The sequence below is a fragment of the Hevea brasiliensis genome, chromosome 9 (genome assembly GCF_030052815.1).
Source record: "Hevea brasiliensis isolate MT/VB/25A 57/8 chromosome 9, ASM3005281v1, whole genome shotgun sequence".
NCBI classification, from domain to species: Eukaryota; Viridiplantae; Streptophyta; class Magnoliopsida; order Malpighiales; family Euphorbiaceae; genus Hevea; species Hevea brasiliensis.
The window spans coordinates 24,008,884-24,032,621 of NC_079501.1; the positions used below are offsets into that span (position 1 = coordinate 24,008,884).

General features: G+C 32.4%; 2 protein-coding genes and 1 pseudogene across 2 annotated transcripts; 2 read left to right on the plus strand and 1 right to left on the minus strand.

Annotated features, from left to right (window-relative positions):
* Positions 1-9,936: 9,936 nt before the first annotated feature.
* On the plus strand, positions 9,937-11,231 carry LOC131182845 (uncharacterized; annotated as a pseudogene).
* A 5,402-nt stretch (positions 11,232-16,633) lies between these two features.
* LOC110659519 (60S ribosomal protein L34) lies at positions 16,634-18,934 on the plus strand. The gene is made up of 4 exons (XM_021817481.2): positions 16,634-16,973; positions 17,074-17,153; positions 18,405-18,514; positions 18,598-18,934. Exons 1-4 carry the CDS (start codon positions 16,895-16,897, stop codon positions 18,689-18,691), a joined length of 363 nt encoding a protein of 120 aa, XP_021673173.1. The 5' UTR covers positions 16,634-16,894; the 3' UTR covers positions 18,692-18,934.
* Positions 18,935-20,321: 1,387 nt separating this feature from the next.
* On the minus strand, positions 20,322-22,852 carry LOC110659518 (protein FEZ). The gene is made up of 3 exons (XM_021817480.2): positions 21,997-22,852; positions 21,291-21,592; positions 20,322-21,192 (listed from the first exon to the last, which is right to left on the minus strand). Exons 1-3 carry the CDS (start codon positions 22,175-22,177, stop codon positions 20,479-20,481), a joined length of 1,197 nt encoding a protein of 398 aa, XP_021673172.2. The 5' UTR covers positions 22,178-22,852; the 3' UTR covers positions 20,322-20,478.
* Between the last annotated feature and the right edge of the window lie 886 nt (positions 22,853-23,738).

Sequence of the window (23,738 nt, forward strand, 5' to 3'; positions counted from 1 at the left end):
ATCCCCATTGACAACGATTCAAGATAGCTAACATTGAATTAAAATCTTTTAGAAACAATAAAAGGTCATAAGGATGTTAAATTGAGATTCTTATGACCTCATGAGTGTCACACAACAAAGAAGCAAAAATCGATTTTGTTTCCCTTTTGATCGAATAATGCACGTGCGGTTTGAATCACATACTATAATGTTATTCTTCTTTTCTCACATATAGCTGAAATTATAGCCAAAGAGATTAAATTAAATTTGAAAAAATAATAATAAAAAATAATAATATAAAAGTTGTATTTGATTAATTTAAGCTTTATATTTAATATTTTTATTTATAATATAAAATAAATTTTACATTCATTTTTAATTGATATTTTATACTAAAAAGTTACTTTTATTGATTAAAATATATTTTAATGTAATAGATAATTCAAAATTATATAATAATAAAATAATCACAAAATAATCACACTGTAAAATTTTTTTTACTGGTTGTCAATTATGTAAAGGAATCACATTGTAATAAAACAATAATTTTCTATATAATAATAGAGTTGATTGATTTAAACTGTAAATTTTTTTTTCAGTTAGCAATTATGCAAATTATTTTTCCAGTCATTAGTTTATTGCTAGGTATAATAATTTTTCTAAATTGGTGAGCGATTAATATGATTTTAGAAAAATTAACTGCTATTTTTATTTATAAAATTGGAGACCTTTTTATGATTAATTGTATTAACTTTGCTCAATTTGTAACTTTAACAATTATTTTATTGTAATGCAATTACTTTGCGTAATTGATACCTGAAAAAAAAAAAGTGTGATTATTTTATTATTATGTAATTTTAGAATTGTTTATTATATTAAAATATATATAACAATAAAATTAATTTTTCAGTATAAAATTTTAATTAAAAATAAATATAAAATATATTTTATGTTATAAATGTATTTTATATAATATAAGATTTAAACCAATGAACTATTTTGTTAATTAAATAAAATTTCAAGAACCATATTGTAATTTATTGTTATATTCTCAAATTCAATTTAGTCTCTTTAATTACAATTGTGACAATTTCAGCTATAAGACACAAAAAAAAGTTTTAGTTATAATCATGAAAAGCCTAAAAATTTAATTTTTTTTTTTATCCAATAGGCCTTTCAATACTGCATAGGTAATAATTCAGATACACTCAATATAGAACTTGGTCTAGGACTTTAATTTTTCATTTATCTCAACAATATAACCCTGCTTAACATACTAAGAGAGTGTTTGGTTCAGTTGTTGGATACAGCTAATAGTTGATAAGTATCTAAACAATTGTCTTAAGTTGTTTAATAAATTTAGCTAATAGCTGAAAAGTAACTAATAGATGAAAAATAACTAATAGAGTGCACATCAAATGCAATTTGTATCAACTTTAGACCCTGTTCGGCAACAACATTAAAATAACATTTAGTGTTTTAACTTAACGTAAATACTATGCCACCGAATAGTATAAATAAGAGAGACAGTGTTTTGACTTTTTAGATGTTGAGGGAGTGGTTTATAAAAAGTTAATTTTTAGAGATTGGACAAGCGTTTTGATCAAAGTCAATAAGATGAGATAACAATTTTTACATTTAATAGCTACTATAATAGCTATTAACATGTAACATCCCTAATTTTTAAATAATTATTATATATATATATATATATATATATATATATATATATATATATATATAATTCTAACTCTAGTATTGTAGACTCCGCGTATGTACTTTCATTTCGTGGAAATTCGATTGTCGCCCGAATCTGCAATTTCAGGTCGAGCAGATAAGCTGTTGGAACCATTTCAGAACCGGATCAAGATTATAGGCTACCCCACCGTTTTCAGACGTTCTGGAAGCGTTCCAATTGTCAGATTTGGCATAGGTAAACTCGAACTCTACATTACTCAATTTTTGCCTTGTACTGGGTTAGAATAAAATTTATAAAATATTCGTAGATGATAAAAAAATTACGATTCCTATTGCAATAGCCTTATAATAATGTTAAGGACCGCGGGGCAGGTTTATAGAATTTTTAAAGTTAGTTTGGATAGTTTTTTAAAAATATTAGTTTTGAAGTCTTATAATTGAATTGTCTGATATTGTGATTATTGCTTGGTTTGAGGGCCCAGGAGGGGCCATATAATGATGATGAGATATGGGTTGAGTTTAGAAGTGTTATTTGAACTATTTTGCAGGTTGGGTAGGTCATAGGTATAGGGGAGACTCTGCCGGATTTTCAGCATAACTTAGGGTGTCTTTGGTCTTTTTTAAACTTGTATTGGGTCAAATATATTAAATAATTGCAATGAAATTGTCAGGTAAGCCGGGACAGACTTCCTCCTCCGCCCAGCCACCGCAGTGACCTCTATTCAAGTTTGTGAGTAAAATATTAATTTTAATTATAATTTCAATATTATTATATGTTTAAGCATGCCCATGCATCACTTATAAATATGTATCTATGTAGTTAAATACTAGGCACGTTTTATATGGCATTCATAATTGTTGAAGTGCCATGGATGTTGTTTGTGATAATTTGGAGCAGTGTGTGTGCGCGGCGTGCATGTGGTATGGTATTGGATATGGACATGACGGGTAGACACGGCTTGAGAGACACTCGTTAGGACTCGGTCCTTCGAGGTAGACATGGCTTGAGAGACACTCGCTAGGACCCCGCATTTAGTTTATTAAGTGAAAGTCCGGCTTGTGAGACATTCGCTGGCAGATGTTGGATTAATAGGGCTGTATAGGGAATCAGCTCCCATATATGTATTGTTTGACAGTGTTGGGTGTGTGAGTGCTCCAAATTGCCTTTTTACTGTTATGATATGAAAATTATGACAATGTTGCATTTCACTCCACAGGGTGCATTAGCTTTAGATAGCTATAGAGATTATGGTTAAAATTGATATTTTACTTTCTGAGTCAAACACTCACTCCTGTTCATCCATTTTTCCAGGCTACAGGGGGATTATTTGTTGTGGCTAACCTGCTCTTCTTCTTCGCAGGTCCATTAATAGTATTTAATGTATTTTGTACAATTAAGTTAAATTTTAGACTCCGCATGTATTAGAAGCACTTATTTTTATTTTAGGCCTGTATTATAAAAGTTATGTTGAACCTGTAAAATTATTAACTGTATGCTCTTCTTCTTCACAGGTTCATTAATAGTATTTAATGTATTTTATACAATTGAGTTAAATTTTAGACTCCGCATGTGTTAGAAGCACTTATTTTTATTTTGGGCCTGTATTATAAAAGTTATGTTGGACCTGTAAAATTATTAACCGTATGCATGATGGGATTGGATGAGGGAGCTAAGCTCCCATTTGAGTTATGACATTTTGATTATGTGGATGTTGAGCTGAGCTCCCCAATTTATTATATATTGTGTTTATAGGTTAGGCTAGTCAAAAACTCCCCGTTAAATGGTCCATTTTATGGCCGGACCCTGTCCGGTTGAATTCTTGAAATTGGATCCAAATGGGCCTTAGAGTTGGGTTGAGGAATAGTTAGGCTTACTACGGGCCTCGGGGGCTTTAGGCTGGCCCAGGTTCTAGTGTCGGTCCGCCCTATAGGTTGGGTCGTGACAAAAGTGGTATCAGAGCTTAGGTTTTAGATTCATGGGAAATAATGTAATTGGGAGTGTAAAAAGAAGTCTTGTTAGGAGGTCATATGCGGAGTATAGGATTCTATTTCTTCTTTCTGTAATTCTTTGTTTCTAGATTCTGCGTTATATCTCGGGAAATATAAGAGTGCCTCAGTTAGTGTCTTGATTTTCGTGGAGTACATAGAAATGTGAAATAGAGTTAGCAGACATGTTGAGGTCTGCCATGGAAATACGTTCTCCAATAAACACTATATTTCTATCAGTATGGGTCCAAGTGTTGTGCCTATCTAGTGCTAGGCACGAGTACATAATGGTGAGTTTTGATAGTATAATTGCACTAGATAAGGGTGAGGATACCACTGCTGGCAGTCGTCAATGGATGACCCAGTCAGAGTAAGTTTATGATAATAGTAGATTCAAAAGAGATAAGAGATTAGGAGACCTAGTCTGTCAGGACGTATCGTAATAACTATACAATGTTCTCGATGTCTGCTCTATAAGCTGTAGATTACAGTACCGATATGAGATTATTGTGTAGAGCTGTGTGCATCCCCGTGGTGCTCCATAATGTGGGTGTTTACGGATGGCCTCTGTTTTGGTACAATTATGGCAAAACAGAGTTTTATATCTGCAGAGGAGTTGGAAACTCCTAGTTAGGGATCTAGAGCTAGAATATCGAAAGGTCACAGTTGGGTGGTAACTAGAGTCAGTAACTCGGTTACCCTAGCATGAGCTCGAGTTACATCAAGAGTTGCCATCAGACTAGAGGTTGCGAATTAGTTGCAAAGTAAAGGTGACATCTATAGAGTGAGACCATCTGGTTTTCGGTATGAAATTTTGGATGATTTTTGCAGTACGACAGACGTTTTGCTTAGAGCTTAGTGAGAATAGTATATCTTGGGTGTATCAGCAAGGCGTAAAGTATAACCCTACTACCTAGGGAAGGTCGGAACTATGAATTGATGATTTACAAAGCTATGATATGATAAGAGTCATTAATTTGACATGGTTTTGGCAAGGTGGTAAATGTAGTACCTTTATTGCAGTAAGTTAGGGTATAGTCCTATCTGTTCAAAAGGGATCGAAGGTTATTATTGATAATGATGACTTATGGAGTAGTGTCCCAGATGGGATTGTAGCGTGAGATAGAGAGTTGTTAGCTCAAGTGTTCTAGAGAGGGTACAAGTTCCATGTAGGAATTATAAGATGTAAGATCAAGATGTATGTAATCCTTTAAATTGAATGACGGGTTTGGATACCTAGTATTTTAAGTTTCAGCTAATTAAATAGATATGAAAAATTAGAGTTGCTACAGATCCCCTCCCTAAGGTAGTAGGGGGTAGTATGTAGTCCAAAAGGGTAAGAATAGAGATCACGCAGGAGAAGTATGACTGCTATTCCCTAAGTTCATCCTTAGCTTCTTAATGCTTAAGACAAAAGTATACTCCAAATAAAGTAAAAGAAAAAGAATAAAAGTTAGCATCGATAAATCATAGAATATATATATATATATATATATATATATATGGAGTGCAGTTCAAATGCAATAGGAGAGATAGCCTGAATGCCAGTAGAAGTCTAGCTAAGATAGTTAGAGGATCAATTCTAAGTAATATTGAGGTATAGATGACGTGGTAGGGATAGTGGAAGGTATATGTTTCTGACATGACAATCAGGTTAAAAAAAAAAAAAGATAGAGCTAAAGAATGGAAGAGTGAAAGTTCGGATTTGGGTAAGATAAAAAGAGTTGGCTAAAGAATAAACTGGAAAAACAAATTAGGATAAGATTAGGAAGAATAGAGCCAAGATACCGAGGAGGTGAATGTGGTTCTAGGAAGGGTAAACGAGATAAACAAAAAAGTAAGGATAGAGAGCGTAGAAAAGGATGGCATTAGGAAGGACATTATCAAGTTATGGAACCCATAAGTACAGGACTTAGAGTAGGTCATAATTAATGTAGTGTTAGGAGCCTGAACCTAGAGCTTAGAGTTACAGGATCAGGATTAGACCTTATCTATTTTCTACCCCCAAGGTAGGATAATGGGGTAATGATATAAGAACCCTTTTGGTTGTTGACAGTATAATGGAAATTAGGTGAGGTGTGCGACCAAAGTAGGTAGTAGCTGTTGAGCGTGCTGTGGTAACTTGAATTGTATTGTCAGATAAAGAAGCAAGATTAGTAGGAGTAAGTTGGATAAAAGTCAACATAAGGGATTTAAATATGCAAGATAAGGGATAATGTCACAAAGGCTTGATGTTAAAATTTAGAATGGTGAGACCTAGAGTCAAAAATTGGAGTTAGATAGATATTTTCAGTGTGATCGATAGGATAATTATGTAAAAAAAAAAAAGAAAGAAAATGAGTAATAATAAATAAATAAATAAATAAATAATAGTGTGATAATATGTAGCAGAACACTAGTAAAGATTAGAATAGGATAAAGATAGGTATAGGTGTAATTATAAGATATTGAGAAGTACATGGATTAGAGGAGTGATTGTTAGTAAGATTGGAGTAGATCTGAAAGAATCTGTGAGTGCTTTTATCTTCTAGAATATAACCACGTATAAAAAGCATTGGACAAATAATTATAAGTATGGAAGATAAATGGAGAGTAAAAAGGAAATAGTAAATTCTAAGATGATATGTCAGGCAGGACAATAGTATAACAAATGGTAGATACAACTGATATCTTATAATAAAGCACAATAATTACAAAGAAATAATAAAACTAAAAAGGGAGACTAAGGGGTATGAGCTAAATCTTGTTTATCAAATAATGGTATACCATAAATGGTGGGAAAACATTTCTCGTTCTTTCCAAATTAGCTCATGTTTCGATTCTAGGAGATTATGTTAAGAAGAGAGATCATATCAAAGTGACCCAATTAATTGAAAATTTGACGGGCGTTCGCACATATCCAATCTTTTGAGGTGAAAATGACGATAATGGTGTACCTAATGTTAAATACGAAAGAATGATCAGAGAGGTGACGGGAGTTAAATCAAGCTAGTTTTTAGGGCTTACAACCCTTTTGAACTATAAGCTGGAGGAAGTGTTATTTGCTAATGAGTTTCAATTGATGAAATTGTTGCTAATGGGAAAAGTTGAGGCTGAAGTTTGGGAAGCTATGGGTAGTATATGTGATTATATTAAGGAGAATGAATACGTGAAGTATCTTGTTTGGAATTAAGGCATGGCACACATTTCCTATAGCCATGTTAATTTAGATGGAACTTATAGTTTCTGGGGCTCCTATCCATCCTGGATGAGCAATTTCCTACTAAGGCTGGTAGGGAATGATAATGTTCTGATAGTTAAAGTTGGGAAAAGGGATACAAAAAGATTTTTATATGGCTAATTCCAAGTGTTACATAATGTGAAGAATGTGCTGGTAGGAGTCAATTGTAAGGTTAGAATTCTCGAAGTAATAGAACTAGTAATCAAGATAAGACTAAGAAATAAAAAGAAAGTTAAAGTTGATTATTGGATAGACATCTTTGAAGGAAAAGGTGTAAGGGTGAGACAGGACTAAGATTAAGGAATAAATACAGCAGGTTGAAAATATATCAACAATAGCAGAAATAGGAAAAGGAAGTAGATAAGATCAAAATGACAGGAAGAAAGCTCGATAGAGCTAGTTATAATGATGAGGATAAAAAGGAATAGGTATGCTAGGAACACACTAAGAGATGTTTGAAACAAGTTATTATGAGATGATAGACTAAAGGAGTAGTGGAGCCTCGATCTAAGTGCCAATGTGTCAGAAGTAGGCCACATACTAAGAAGCTTTAGGAAGAAGTCTAGATATTTTCATTCCAGAGAAGGAGTGGGAAACGATAAAGTTGCACTAATTAGGTTGTCAGGGAACACAAACACTTTTGTCACTTAGAAGGAGAGACCCAGTTCACTTTCCAATGTTGATAAATGATACACTTGGCCCTTGGAGGGAACTCTACATAACTAGTTATATAAGATGGTCAAGAGCTGGTCTAAGGACCTTAGTAATGACACAAAAGAGATTGAAAATTTGAAGTATCATGGGAGTGAGAAGATTTATAGGTATTGACCATTGAGGTCATAGGACAAGTAAAGATTTCGAACGAGAAGTATATGATAGGTGCTACAAGAAAGCATTTCATAGGATACTGTAGGGTAAGGAACATAAGTCATGTTTTTGGGAAACAGAGATTATTGAAACAAAAGAATGAGGACTGAAGTCACCAAGAGACACGTTAGGGCATAATAAAATTGAGGTAAGCACCAAAGTTGATTAAAGTTATCAGATATCAAGTTGAGAGTAGTGGAGTTATAATGAGTACTAGAGATGACAAAAAAAAAAGAGAGGGGTAAACGAGTAGTCAGATGTGATGGTTTAGACTCAGAAGGAGGATAGTAGCTGGCATACTACGACAGCGGCAGATAGACATAAAAAATTTTAACCATCCATGCAGATCCAAGGCGAAAAGATGTAAAATTTACAATGGGTGACCGTGTTCTTGAAGATTTCTCCTATGAAAGGGGTTATGAGATTTGGAAAAAAAAAAAAAGGCAAATTGGCACTCTGTTATATAGGACTTTTTAAGATCATGGACAGAGTGGGAGCAGTTGCCTATCAGTTAGAGTTACCACCAAATCTTTCTCATGTCCACCCAGTATTCCACATTTTCATGCTTAGAAAGTATGTTCCCGATCATTCTCATGTGCGCCGACCAGACACAGTGGAGTTAAATAAAAATTTGATCTTTGAGGAGCAACTAGTAGCCATAGTAGACTATCAGATGAGACAACTTTGGTCAAGGCAAATCCCTATGGTTAGTCCTGTGGAAGAGTTAATCTATGGAGGAATGCACTTGGAAGTTAGAGCGGGATATGCGCAGCAAGTACTCATAAGTTTGATATGTAACTATGTGTCATTGTTCTACCTTATGTAAAATTCGATGACGAATTTTCTATAAGGGGAGAAGAATGTAACATCCCTAATTTTTAAATAATTATATATATATATATATATATATATATATATGTATATATATATATATATATATTTTTTTTTTATTCTAACCTCAGTATTATGGACTCCGCGTATGTACTTTTATTTTGTGAAAATTTGATCGTCGCCCGAATCTGCAATTTCAGGCTGAGCAGATAAGCTGCTGGAACTATTTCAGAACCAGGTCAAGATTATAGGCTACCCCACCATTTTTCAGACGTTCTAGACGCGTTCCAGTTGTCAAATTTGGCATAGGTAAACTCGAACTCTACATTACTCAATTTTCGCCTTGTACTGGGTTAGAACAAAATTTATAAAATATTCGTGGATGATAAGAAAATTACGATTCCTATTGCAATAGCCTTATAATATTGTTATGGACCGCGGGGCAGGTTTATAGAATTTTTAAAGTTAGTTTGGATAGTTTTTGAAAAATATTAGTTTTGAAGTCTTGTAATTGAGTTGTCTAATATTGTGATTATTGCTTGATTTAGAGGACTCAGAAGGGGCCGTATAATGATGATGAGATATAAGTTGAGTTTAGAAGTGTTATTTGAACCAGTTTGCAGGTTGGGTAGGTCATAGGTATAGGGGAAGGCTCAGGAGGGGCCATATAATGATGATGAGATATGGGTTGAGTTTAGAAGTATTATTAGAACCATTTTTCTAAATTTGTATTGAGTCAAATATATTAAATAATTACAATGAAATTGTCATGTGAGCCGGGACAGCCTTCCTCCTCCGCCCAGCCGCCGCAGTGACCTCAGTTCAAGTTTGTGAATAAAATATTAATTTTAATTATAATTTCGATATTATTATATGTTCAAGCATGTCCATGCATCACTTATAAATATGTATCTATGTAGTTAAACACTAGGCACGTTTTATATTGCATTCATAATTGTTGAAGTGCCATGGATGTTGTTTGTGGTAATTTGGAGCAGTGTGTATGCGTGGTGTGCATGTGGTATGGTATTGGATATAGACAGGACGGGTAAACACGGCTTGAAAGACACTCGTTGGTTCGGGGTAAATATGGCTTGAGAGACACTCGCTGGGACCCCGCATTTGATTTATTAAGCGAAAGTCCGACTTGAGAGACACTCGCTAGCAGAGGTTGGATTAAGAGGGTTGTATAGAGAATCAACTCCCAATGCTCCACGTAATCATGCTTTTCTTAAGCTGTTATGATTAAACTTCTTTTAACGGAAAAGCTGATGTGCATGAGTGAATCACCTTTGAGCTATGGTCAAGTACTATTAGCTGGCTAATTAAGTCTCTTAAATTAATATCATTTGTTAAATGCCTTATCCTTTGCGTTTAATGGCAATCTATAGGCTTTCTTCAATCAAAGGACCCACTTAAATCAATTTCAAGCCATAAAGCCTCAGGACCAGCATTGACATCTCTTGTTTCACAGAAATTCCTGCTAGGAAAGCGAAAAAAGTCCAGTTCTGATCCAATGATGAGTTTCATTAGAGAATTGCATAGTGATTTGGAAATGGTTTATGTTGGTCAAATGTGCCTCTCATGGGAAATCCTTCATTGGCAGTATGAAAAGGTACTGGAGATATGGGATTCTGACCCTTATGGGATGCGCCAATACAATGAAGTTGCAGGTGAATTTCAACAGTTTCAAGTGCTTATGCAGAGATTTATAGAGAATGAACGTTTTGAAGGTCCGAGGGTACAAAATTATGTCAAGAATCGCTGCGATTTGCGTAATCTGCTTCAGGTTCCAGTCGTAAGAGGTAAGAAACACTAGAGGATATCAATACTATTTGATATAACCATTTTAGCTGACATACTATTTGATGGTTACAACTTGTAAGCTCCCAACTCTATGTGCCTGCCTATGAACAACACTTTTAGCCAATTGGGCCTTGCATACCAATAAACAAACCTATGCTTATTTCTTGATTTAGCAGCAAAAATAAGAAGAGACATTGACTAATATAAAAGCTCAATTGTTCTGCAGAGGATGGTTTGAAGGATAAAATGGCAAGAAGAAAAGTGAAGGTTGATGATGCAATTACAAGTGATAAACTAGTAGAGATCATGGAAGAATCAATAAGAATTTTCTGGCAATTTATTCGAGCTGATAAAGATGCACACAATGTGATTCTAAAGTGTCGAAGGGAACTCAAATCGAGCCCCTAGAACCCACTGAACTGCAGCTTTTGACAGAAGTCAGAGCAAGTCTGCAAAAGGTCAATTCGCTTCTCATTCTCTTTTTTATTTTTCTTCATCTGTTGCTTCAAGTACTAGACATGATTATTACAGTTACTTTGTTTTCTCTTGAAATGCAGAAGGAGAAGAAGCTTAAGGACATTTTGAGGAGTGGAAACTGCATATTGAGGAAGTTCCAAAACATCAAGAAGACAGTTCAGAGCAAGTTCTTTACTTCTTCTCACAAGTGGATATGAATTTTGTGTCAAGGGTGCTCAACATGTCAAAAATAACGACAGTTCTAATAATATGGTGTGGCAACAAATTGGACAAGATCAATTTTGTTAGCAGGAGGATTCATGTTGAACCATCATTTTTGCTTTTCCTTGCTGACAGTATCTGCAGCATCTCCCTGCAGCCACTGTAAAATTGTTCTTAATGTATATATACATTTCAGAGGGCGGTTTAGAATATTTTTAGGCTGTAAGAATCCCCATGTTTTAAACTGATCAGAAATATAATAGATAATACAAAAATATCACATTATAATAGATATCTGTTGCAATCACTTGCTAGCCTTTAATATAAAGTTCAAGAAACTTAGGCCTAAGTTTCTGCTATTTTTCATTATCTGTGAAATTCTGATTCCAATCTTCAATATTACTCTGAGTAATCTAATCTTCAATTTAAGCTAAAGTATTCTTATAAATTTACTTATAAATGAAAAGAAAAAGTAGTACATCATGCATGTTGATAAGGGATTTAAATTACTAGTTAAATTATAGTTTAAATAATTTTTGTCAAGATTCATATACAGATTTAGACTTGCTTGAAATTCAGATTCAATTATAATCAATCTTGGAAAACTCTATGCAATTGGAAAGAAACCATCTGCATGAGCAAGATATAATCATAGAAGCTTTCATGAAAATTGTTATTAAAAAAAAAAAAGCCCCCACGTAATCGGTCGACCAGTGAATCCGATTAAATGTCACTGAAATAGTTTTTCCTTCTTTTCAAACCTCTCTATTTCTAAGCAATTGCTATCTAGATATGTCCCGTTGTAGACCAAGTCATCCATCCCCATTGACAACGATTCAAGATAGCTAACATTGAATTAAAATCATTTAGAAACAATAAAAGGTCATAACGATGTTAAATTGAGATTCTTATGACCTCATGAGCGTCACACAACAAAGAAGCAAAAATCGATTTTGTTTCCCTTTTGATCGAATAATGCACATGCGGTTTGAATCACATACTATAATGTTATTCTTCTTTTCTCACGCATAGCTGAAATTATAGTCAAAGAGACTAAATTAAATTTGAAAAAGTAATAATAAATTACAATATAGTCCTTAAAGTTGTATTTGATTAATAAAATAATCCATTGATTTAAACTTTATATTTAATATTTTTATTTATAATATAAAATAAATTTTGTATTCATTTTTAATTGATATTTTATACTAAAAAGTTACTTTTATTGATTAAAATGTATTTTAATGTAATAGATAATTTAAAATTATATAATCACAAAATAATCACACTGTAAAATTTTTTTACCGGTTGTCAATTATATTGAGGAATCACATTGTAATAAAACAATAATTTTCTATATAATAATAGAGTTGATTGATTTAAACTGTAAATTTTTTTTTTCAGTTAGCAATTGTGCAAATTATTTTTCCAGTCATTAGTTTATTATCAGGTATAATAATTTTTCCAAATTGATGAGCGATTAATATGATTTTAGAAAAATTAACTGCTATTTTTATTTACAAAATTGGGGACCTTTTTATGATTAATTGTATTAACTTTCCTCCATTTATAACTTTAACAATTATTTTATTATAATGCAATTACTTTGCGTAATTGATAATTGAAAAAAAAAATAAAATGTGATTATTTTATTATTATGTGATTTTAAAATTGTTTATTATATTAAAATATATATAAAACAATAAAATTAATTTTTTAGTATAAAATTTTAATTAAAAATAAATATAAAATATATTTTATGTTATAAATATATTTTATATAATATAAAATTTAGACCAATGAACTATTTTGTTGATTAAATAAATTTTCAAGAACCATATTGTAATTTATCATTATATTCTCAAATTCAATTTAGTCTCTTTAATTACAATTGTGACAATTTCATCTATAAGATACACAAAAAAAAAGTTTTAGTTATAATCATGAAAAGCCTAAATTTTTTTTTTTTTTTATCCAATAGGCCTTTCAATACTGCATAAGTAATAATTCAGATACACTCAGTATAGAACTTGGTGTAGGACTTTAGTTTTTCATTTTTCTCAACAATATAACCCTACTTAACATACTAAAACGGTGTTTGGTTCAGTTGTTGAATTCAGCTAATAGTTGTTAAGCATCTAGACAATTGTCTTAAGGTATTTGGTAAATTTAGCTAATAGCTAAAAAGTAACTAATAGATGAAAAATAACTAATAGAGTGCACATCAAATGCAATTTGTATCAACTTTAGACCTATTCGGCAATAACATTAAAATAACATTTAGTATTTTGACTTAACGTAAATACTATGCCATCGAACAATATAAATAAGATAAGTAGTATTTTTGACTTTTGACTTTTTAGTCAAAATACTGCCTATCTTATTTATACTGTTCAGTGGCATAATATTTAAATTAATATTTAGAGATTGAGAGAGTGATTCATGAAAAGTTAACTTTTAAAGATTGGAGGAGCGTTTTGATCAAAGTTAACAAGATGAGATAACAATTTTTACATTTAATAGTTACTCTAAGAGTTATTAACAACTATTTTTACTAAACACTTATACTTTAAATCATTATATAAATAGTTAATTACTATTAAAATAGTTGACGGTTATTAAAACAGCTAATTGTTATTAGAACAGCTAATATTTCTAAACAAAATCTTAAAATATGAGCTGTTTATGAAATATGGTGTAATTTATTTTTACTTGACAAAAATAACCTTTATTAATTTTTTGTGTTCAAAAGGGATTTTGTACACGACCAGCACTTGCTGGCCGTGAAGATGCTAGTGTCCATTAATTTCTTTAATAATTATATAAGTGTATTTTTATAATTTTTATTTTATAATTATATAAGATGGCCGTGAGGATATAAGTGTATTTAAATATTGTATTATTTTATAATTATATTTTTTAAATTATTTAATTTTTATTTATTTATTTTAATAATAAAATAAACAACATAATATACAAAATTAATAATTATATATTTATTTTAATAATAAAATAATAAAATAAATTATATGATAAATATCTTATTAATTATTTTACACAACAACAATAATCATATATAATTTTATCAAATATTTAACATAAATCAGCTATCAATTACATTAAATAGTTAAATTAAACATAAGACAGATTCAAACGAATTGTGGAGTACTTCACTTTTGATTATACAAATAAATCCAATTGATACCAAACAAACCTTATAAAAAGATTTAAAAAATAATAATAATAATAAAGCACAAGCACCCTAACAAATAAATTGATAAACCTTAACGTCCCAGTCAAACATTACTATCCAATCTCTTACTACGTTTCATAGTGTTCCCTCCTCCTTCTATCTTAAATGTTCATATTGTGGACCTGTAAGCGCTTTGGTGATTACTGATTCCCCTTCGAATCTAGTTGAGCTACAGATTTTTCTTCTTTTTTCTACTTGCGATAAAGGAAGGGAAACAATGCAGTCAAAATATTTCACTAAATGATTTTGCATGTGGGAGTGCACGTACATTAGGGAGAGATTAATAAACGTGGAGGAGAGACAAAAGAGAAGATTTATTGCCATGATGGAATTACAACATCAGTGAAAACCTGAAAACTAGCTATTAAAAATAAGAATGAGTTTACTGTTATTTCAATTAATATTAGGAGTTTTATTTCATAAATTAAAATTCAATGACGTATGTTGTTGCAACCACCAAAATATTCAAGGAAGATGGATGGAATTTACTCATGGAAATATAGATTAATTGAACAATGTGTTATTATGTCATTTAAATTTTGAATACATTTTTTTATAGGTCTAAATTATGACTCAGCTCTAAAATGTCCGTGATGATGAGACTTAAGTGTAATATTTTATGAGTTTTGTGGTGAAAGCTAGTAATGTACACAGAAATTCAAAATATTTAAAAAATATATATTTTTTTCTAAACAAATGAAGTCTAAGTATAAAGAAATTATAGCAATATAAAAATTCTAATAATTACTAACAATGAGATAATTAAATTAATGAAAAAATTGATGAGTGAAATGTACCAGAATTCTCTTCAATGATCTTATCATATAAGTTAAATTTCACAAGATATAAAGTTGGTGATTGTATAGTTGTTGGAAGAGAAAAATTGTAAAATAGAATTAATGGAGAAGAAGAGGCAAAATGCAATGACAACTTGAGTTTTTTTTTTTTTTTTTTTTTAAGATGTTATTGTTGGTGCCTTTCTTTTAATAAGGTAGTAAATATTTTATTTTTTTAATAAAATTACTAATAAATTCTTAATTTTTTAAAAATATTTAGGATCTAGTGTTCCTTCAAAATCTAACATGTAATAATAAAAAATATTATTTTTAAAGAAATTATCATTATACTACTAAAAAATTTTAAAAATCAAGGGGCAAAATATCAATGCTCTTAATTGGCTTCATCTCTGGTGATAGTGGAATGCATGAGTTGATATGCCCCTACAGTATGAATCAGTATAAATATTATAAATTTTATGAGAATTTAAATAAACCTGGTGAGAGTGCAAACACAAAAATAAATATTGAGGGGTCAAAATTTAAATAGCGATTTTTCTAATTAACATAATATTATACATTTTGTGAAAAAAAGTATTGCGTTAAGAATCAATATTGTGCCTTTTAAAATTTGTAAATATATTTATTTATTACGAATTTTACATACAAAATTATTAATATCAAAAAGTGTAATATCAATAGAAAATATAATTTCTTATATTATCAATACAATATTAGTTACAGATAAATATATTTAATAACATGCACTTGTTAGAAAATTATTTAAATAATTATATAATTAATAAAAATTTATATATATTGCACTTTTACGAAATAATAATCAGCATTAATTTATTTTGCATAATACATTTCATTAATTTTAAATAATAAAAAAACTTAACAAAAAAAAAGGCACTTCCACACCTAAATTAGTATATTCACTCCATACTCAACCTAACACTTAAAATGTTAGATAAAAAAATCTAGTATAAAGACATCAAAATACAAAATAAGAAATAAAAAACTCAGAGGCTTTATTTTTTTTATTTCCCATTATACTTTTTTACTTTATATATATATATATATTATTTTAATTTTTAGAGTATTATAAATAAATACTTACATTTTGTAATATTTAATTATTATTATTTCATTCAATTTTAAAATATTTTTTAATATGAATTTCATAAATTTATTTATTTATTTATTTATTATTATTATTATTATTTATATTTAATTATTTAAAAAATTGAGGAGCTAAGTGTCATATATATGCCTTTAATTTTAATTGAAATAAAAATTATTATAATTTATTTAATTAAAAAAAATTTGGGGCCAGGGCCTTACCATTGCCGTGCATCCGCCCCAGCCTCCCGGGATTAATTTTTGAAGTGTTTTAAATGATTATAACTTTATTATAGTAGAATTTTCTATCATGTATTATTTATAAACGTTAACTTTATGATGGAATCATTTTAATTCTTATATTTTTATTTTTTGATATTATATTTATATAATTATGCGTGCTAATGATCAACTTTCAACTCGGTTAGCAAATATGCACTTTTGAATTATAGCAAAATTTGAGGCCAATTTACAAATTCTGAAACCTGGCCTGAAGAAACACTTCGTGTAATCCTAACCGTAGATCAGGAACACCTCTCAATTACAGTCCTCAGATCTAGGGTTCGACGTACACGGAACCCCATTTATATACTTTCTCTAGTCTCGGCCTCTTTCTTGTGCCAAATTGCCAATACCCAAACGAGAGGCTGTGGAAGAGCTCCGAAAAGGTGAAAAATGGTTCAGCGACTCACTTACCGGGGAAGGCACAGTTACGCCACCAAATCTAATCAGCACCGCATCGTCAAGACCCCTGGTATTCTTCTACTATATGTACTTATCTGCTCAAATGCTGTAGAATTTGTTTTGTTTATAGTTGGTAAGTAATTTGGTTAGTGGTTGTTTTTGCAATGAAGGCGGGAAATTGGTGTATCAGACCACCAAGAAGAGGGCAAGTGGGCCTAAGTGTCCCGTCACTGGCAAGAGAATTCAAGGGGTATGTGTTTCAATGATCTAATCTAAGCTTAGTTGCTTCAATTTTTTTCTTTTCATTTATTGTTTGTGGGTTATTTCTGTATCGACCTGAATCGTGAGCATCTAATATTGATTGCATCAATTTGGTTTGTTTTTCTTGCAACTATTGAGTGCTTGTGACTTCCAATAATGAAGAATGCATGCTGTTATATTTTCACTTTTTTGTTTTGGTTGTTTGCTAGAGGCTTCTTATGGGCTCTTTGTGTTACTTATTGTGTTCCTTGCTGCTTTAGGCAGTTAGATAATCATCTAAAGTGAAATTTAGTTTTGGGGATTTGAGTGGTCAGCTGCTCTTGGATAGTCTAGTTCGTTTGATCACATTCAAGCCTTTTCTTAATTTGTTTTGGGAATGGATCGAGGAAGACCTATATTTCAATCAACTGTTACTCCACTAGTTCTAATCTTTTCTTGGTTTTCAAAATTTGCAAGTGCATGTTTGTTTTGTTCCAAATCCTAAAAGTTGGATTGTTGCTTAGTCTTTTGTGAAGTGGAAATCTTTTCTATTAGTGTGTTGATTCTGTTGAAGATGTAATTATGATAATAAATGCTTATACACATGCTTTTACTTGACTTTTTTCTTTTATATATAATTTTTTAAAACTGTTAGATATCCATTACTCACTGCAGATTGTCATGTTATACGTATTGGACGAAATGGTGGACAAAATAAACAGTTTATAACCCTTTTGGAATGGGTGTACAATTCTAAGTTTCAAAAATTTCAACTGTTTGGATTTTATCTCACAGAAATATAGGACTTGAACCATGATATTATTTTCATCCTTTAAAATGTAAAGGAATGAGTTCCAACCAATACCCATACTTTACCTACTTTAGACAGCCTTCTCTCTAAGCCTTTTTGTCCTATGTTGTGCTTGCAGTTAGTTTTATCCCATACACTGTTGTATTATACTTCTATTAATCTAAAGTGCATTGTTCTTTTTCGGATAAATCATTTTCACTGCTATACATTTTTTGATTGCTCATATAATGTTGAATTTTGTTATTAGTAAATGTGTTTCTGCAGAGTGTTGATTTTGTGCCCTTAGATTGTTTTGGAATTTATGTCATTTTCATTATTTTGTGTTCGTTTTAGGATTTCTTATGCCGCTTCCACTTTTTGAGTAGACAATTATATGTACAGTCAAAGAGTTTATAAACACTATGAAATCTTTACAGAGCCTGACCATTTGTTTTTTTAACATCATTGTAGATTCCTCACTTGAGACCTGCTGAGTACAAAAGATCTAGATTGTCCAGGAACCGACGCACTGTCAATCGTGCCTATGGTGGTGTATTGTCTGGAGGTGCTGTCAGGGAAAGGTAGATACTTGACTCAATATTGTTGGATTGTTTTCTATTCAAGGGACACACATGTTTTAAACATTTTTTCTACATTTCTGTAGGATCATCCGAGCCTTCTTAGTGGAAGAACAAAAGATTGTAAAGAAGGTCTTGAAGATTCAGAAGGCAAAGGAGAAACAAGCCTCAAGGAGCTAAGATGAGAGGATGATAAAGCTAAGTCTTGTGAGTTCGAAGATATGCTGGGGAGAAATTTTGGTCAATGAGATCTGTAATTTGAATTTGGAGATTTTCAATTTTAGTTTGTTTGCTACCTGATTATTTGCATACTTTTTTGTGCACTTTCACAGGAGATTAGTTGTTTAATGTGACAGTTTGTGTTTTTGATCACTTGGAATATCCTGTCTTTTGATAATTCTAGTATAATTACTGAATTCTGTATGTTTCTCTCATTTGCTTTTATACCATGCGAGTATGTTTCAACTTGGAATTGTAAGTGCTTCAGTCAGGTCTTCGAAGATGTCTGCAATCCACAAAATCATGTCTCCCTAAGTGGTGTTGCACAACGCGTGGTATGTTTTGCCTTTCTAAGAAATAGCCCCTCTCAAGTTTCAGTACCAAAATTGTTGATATGATTTGAAATATATGTATATGGGTGCCCTCTAGATGCTTAACTTGTGCATTCTAGATGCCAAATTGAAATGAGGCAGGATAAGTGCTGGAGTCTTTCGACTAAAGATTTTAATCTTACCTATCAAGTTCTGGTGCTTCATGGGGTTTTTGTCTATGAAATTTACCGGTAAAGGACGTATTGCAATTACAATTTCCCAAGATGGATAAACTTTTATGAAAATAAATCGTTTTCTCTACCAATATGCATTGACGTATCAGTGATGAATGAATTAGGGAATTACATGCCTCTGTCAAGTATGGGATTCGAACCCACGCCCCTGAAACTGGCGCCTTAGAACAACTCGGCCATCTTGACCTTGTCGCCAAGGATTTTCCTTCAGAAATATTATAATATGGCTATTACTAAATCAAGGTGGAAACAGGGGAATGACGGATCCTTGTTAGAATCGAGCGCTCTGGCTTGAATCATTAGACTGGCTTAAAAAGTTGACTGGATGATAAATCACAAGAAGACCTAAACTGTATCTACAAAGAGCTAGAAGAGAAAGACGTGCAAAAGCATGGAAACAGAAACCAGAGATCATCACTTGGAGTTCTGGCATGGATTACTAAGGGAAAATATTAGCTTTAAAGTCCATTGATGAACATTCTTCCATAAAATGGTATTGTGGATGAGCTTTATTCCTTTTATTTGACGTTCTAATCATTGCTTGCTCTATGAAGTTTACAGTTTTCTTTTTCAACCAAACTGTGTGCCCTTGTTTTGTCTTGGTAATATATAGTTACATACCCTTATTTTGAAATTTTGATGAATTTATTCTCTGTTGCATTTGTTAATTGTTAAAAAATCTCCTATCCTGCATCTTGAATTAAATGGTCATGTCTCAATCTTTGCTTGAGTTGAGAGGTGCACCTACTAAAAGGGTAAGTTTGTGGGTGCTGCTGTTTTACCTCTGCATGTTGTTATGTCCAAAAGGGTGAGCCCACAGTTGCTAGCCCTGCATTCATGATCTTCAACATAATTTTAGAAAGTTGTACTCTAGTTTCTTCAATTGGAGTTAAGTACTGCAGCATTTACCAAGTTGTATTGGCTAGCATTTATGACAAGCTCCTCTGCTGAATGAAGGATTGAGGGAAGGAGAAAGAGCTAGGCAGCAAAGTAAAGGAATTAAAGGAAAATGAAGAAGAAAGTGAATAAATAAGAAAGTGCGTGTGAATGGAATATATCAAAACTGTACAATAACATAGCAAACATGATATAATTTAGAGTCTATCTCCAATTATTCACCCAAAGCAGGATATACAGGCAAAATGCTATACCTAAATCCCATTTCCTCTCTAGTTAATTGGATTTAAGTATAGCATTTGTTTGTGGAATAATTGGAGGACATCTCACTAGGACAGGGTGGTGAATCCCATGACAGATTAGACTTCCATGCATCTGGTAGATTTGAGGGCAAACCGAAGGGGAATCCAATGGATCGCATGGTCCCCCACTGGCTATTATCATGGATTTCGCTGGGATTATTCCTCAAGCCTGCTTCATCTTCTTCTGCACCCATATTAACTTGTGTAACTTGGGGTAAACAGATTGAGAATCCAGTGAACTGGTGCTGTGACCCTTCATAGTCTATACTTTCAGAATCTTTATTAACATCACCAATTAACGCATGATTCAATAGCATAGAAGGAGCATCAACAGTACACTTGGTGGGAGCTGACATCTCAATTGGTGAAAACATGAAGTTGTTGGGAAGGTCTCCATTTGAAACAGGAAATAGAGATGGCTTGTCAACTGTATTAGTAATAGGTTTGTAAGAGGATATATCTAAAGCAGAAAAGTTCCCAGAAGAGGCTTGTTGTAAGTCATTAGAGCATATTGGGAAAAGTGATCCAATTTCTGTGGTGCAGGAAATGTTCTCTGAACTGAACTGAGTGCAGTGAGGTCCTTGGTTGAGCATATCAGATGCCGTAGCATCTGGTAATTGGGAAATCCACGAGTAATTAAGAGCTTTTTGTGCCATAGAGTTGGTTTTCTTGAATATCCTACAAATAGCCCACGCATCCTGTTGTGCAAAGAAATATTCAAGATTTTAGTTAAACATCATACAACAAAAATGAACAATAGTTGGAGACATTGGGGCTTGGAATGTAGAAACAATACATTTGGAGGAAGGCTTTTTTCTAGGAGCTTCTTTGGAGGTGATGGTTCTGCTGGTGAAGGTAGTCGAAACTCATGCATCATCCAATCAGTCTTAATCCCTTTGGCAGCTCTACCTCTGTAGAAGACCAGGGACTTCTTCAAGCCTATGCACTTGGTCCCATCAGAGGAGCAAATAGGACGGTCTGTTCCAGTTGCCTTCCAAAACCCAGCTCTTGTGACTCGATTTGGCCTTGCACTATTCCTGTATTTACGGTCTCTTGGACAGTAGAAATAGCATTCTTTTTCCCCTGAAGTCGCTAGCCCTTCTCGCCAACCAAAAAAAAAAAAAAGGCAGCTAATGAGAAATTGATTAGAAAGGGAAGAGCTGTATGCTATGAATGACAGAAACATTTACAGAAAAGGCAGTTGAACAATGGAGTGGAGCTTCAGAAGGTTATCAAGAACAGGAATGATGTTGAAATTTTTGTATGCTTCTTTGATCATAACAAAAGAATCAACCAGACATTGAGGACCACTAAATGTAAACACCTTAAACTATGATTAACGTACACAGCATCTATTCAGAATGAAACTTCAAGGAAATTTCTTGTGTCGCTCCAACTGAGCTAATACAGAGAGGGCAAGAAAAGCTTTTTCATGCATGAAAACCAGTATTACTAAAGCAAGCAAATGAAGAAACCCATACAGCAGAGAAAAACTCTCTTACTTGGAAGATCCCAGGGATCATATTTGTAGATATCCACTTGCTTAATCAACTCAATAGGCAGAGGTCGCTGTTGTATCTTTCTCTTGAGATAAAAACCAACAAGTTCCTCATCGGTTGGATGAAAACGAAATCCAGGCAACATCACTTCATCAATCTTACCAACATCATTCTTTTCTTCCATGATCGTCTTCGATCTCTCTATCCCTTTCCTTGAAGCCTTATGTTAATCTAGAGAGAATCAAAGTGGGGAAGGGTACACTGGAAATCTAACTTAGAAGTAGCCGTTCTTGTGTTCAGAAACCTGAAATGCTGAAACTCCAAGTACAGTTTCTTGTAAAAGCAAGAAACTGCTCGGGAAACTAAACCAGACCTGTCAATGATAATCTCAAAGACTATTTAATGTAAACAGCAGAAGATCACCATCTGTGAAGCAGGTATTAAACAGGAAACCTAAAAGAGAATTAGTTCACAGTACAATTTCACTTAATGCAAATCCAAGTATCTGCTTCCTGAGAAGGAGTCTGCCCCCGAAGCTTAGGGCGCCGTTTCAGGGAAACTGTAATGGAGAGTGTGTTTATGCGATAATCAAGATGAATTGGAGAGAAACTTGAGCTAAGCTAAGCTAAAAACTGCAACCAAGGACACCATGGGAATAGCAGTTATCAATGAAGCTCTGTTGCTTTGGTGAACCTTATATGGAGATGTTGAAATCCAATTTAAGGATCTCAAGAGACTAAAAAATTAGCAGTATTTTGAGATTTGTGAACCCAATTGTTTTCACACTTCCCAGCTTCATTGTTCTTGGAAAACTATTCCTTTTATTTTCAAACAAATCAAATACAAGATGACAAACTAAGCTTCCAATGTCATACTAGTTTTATTTCTCCTATATAATAATCTTTTGCTTGAATTGTTTTTGTAAACTACTACATGAGGAGGCTGTCTGGACCAATTTCCAACAAAAACAAATAAGATTGTTTGTAAATTCGCCCACTGAGAAAAATATCAATTTTGGTTTCCTTTGATCCAAAAATGCCCTTTCTATTCTATTCTTTTCTGCTTCTATTCCATTCTCTTTACCACATAAGAACACGTGACCTGTCAGAGCGCCTATTTTTGGACTTTACGGAGATTCCTCAGATGTTTAAAACCTAATTGTAAAACCATTAAATATTAATTAAACATTTCACACTTTGATAGAACCATTCCCATTTCCACCACTTCTTTCTCAGGTTTACTAAAATCAATCCTCCTTTTCTTATTTTCTTTTTTCACTAAAACAGAAAAGGAAAACAATGAAAAACCTTCATTCAAGCAAGAAAATTATAATCTCACTTGATAGCCTTTTAATTAATCATGAAGTATTCCATCTGCATGTATACATAGATTTACATGTCTGTTTACATCAGATGTTTAAGGAAACGTTGGACTAACTATTAAGGGTAAATGGGGACCGGTTACCAAACTGTAAGAAAGGAGCAGCTCAACTACAATGGTGTTGCTGGTTTGACTAGTGATGCCCATATTACATCATATACAAATTACATACAGTGTCAGCTCCTAATAATAAATAGAGAGGGAGACTTGTTAATATGAAAAGAGAAGTTGCTGAGAAAAGGGAAAGAAAGACAGTTCTGTTAGTATAATGAAATTCATGTGGAAGTATCTGAGAAACCAATAATGATAATAACAAATAGTAAGAAACAAACTTCTTTGAAACTCGTCTTATATAGTGTAATGAT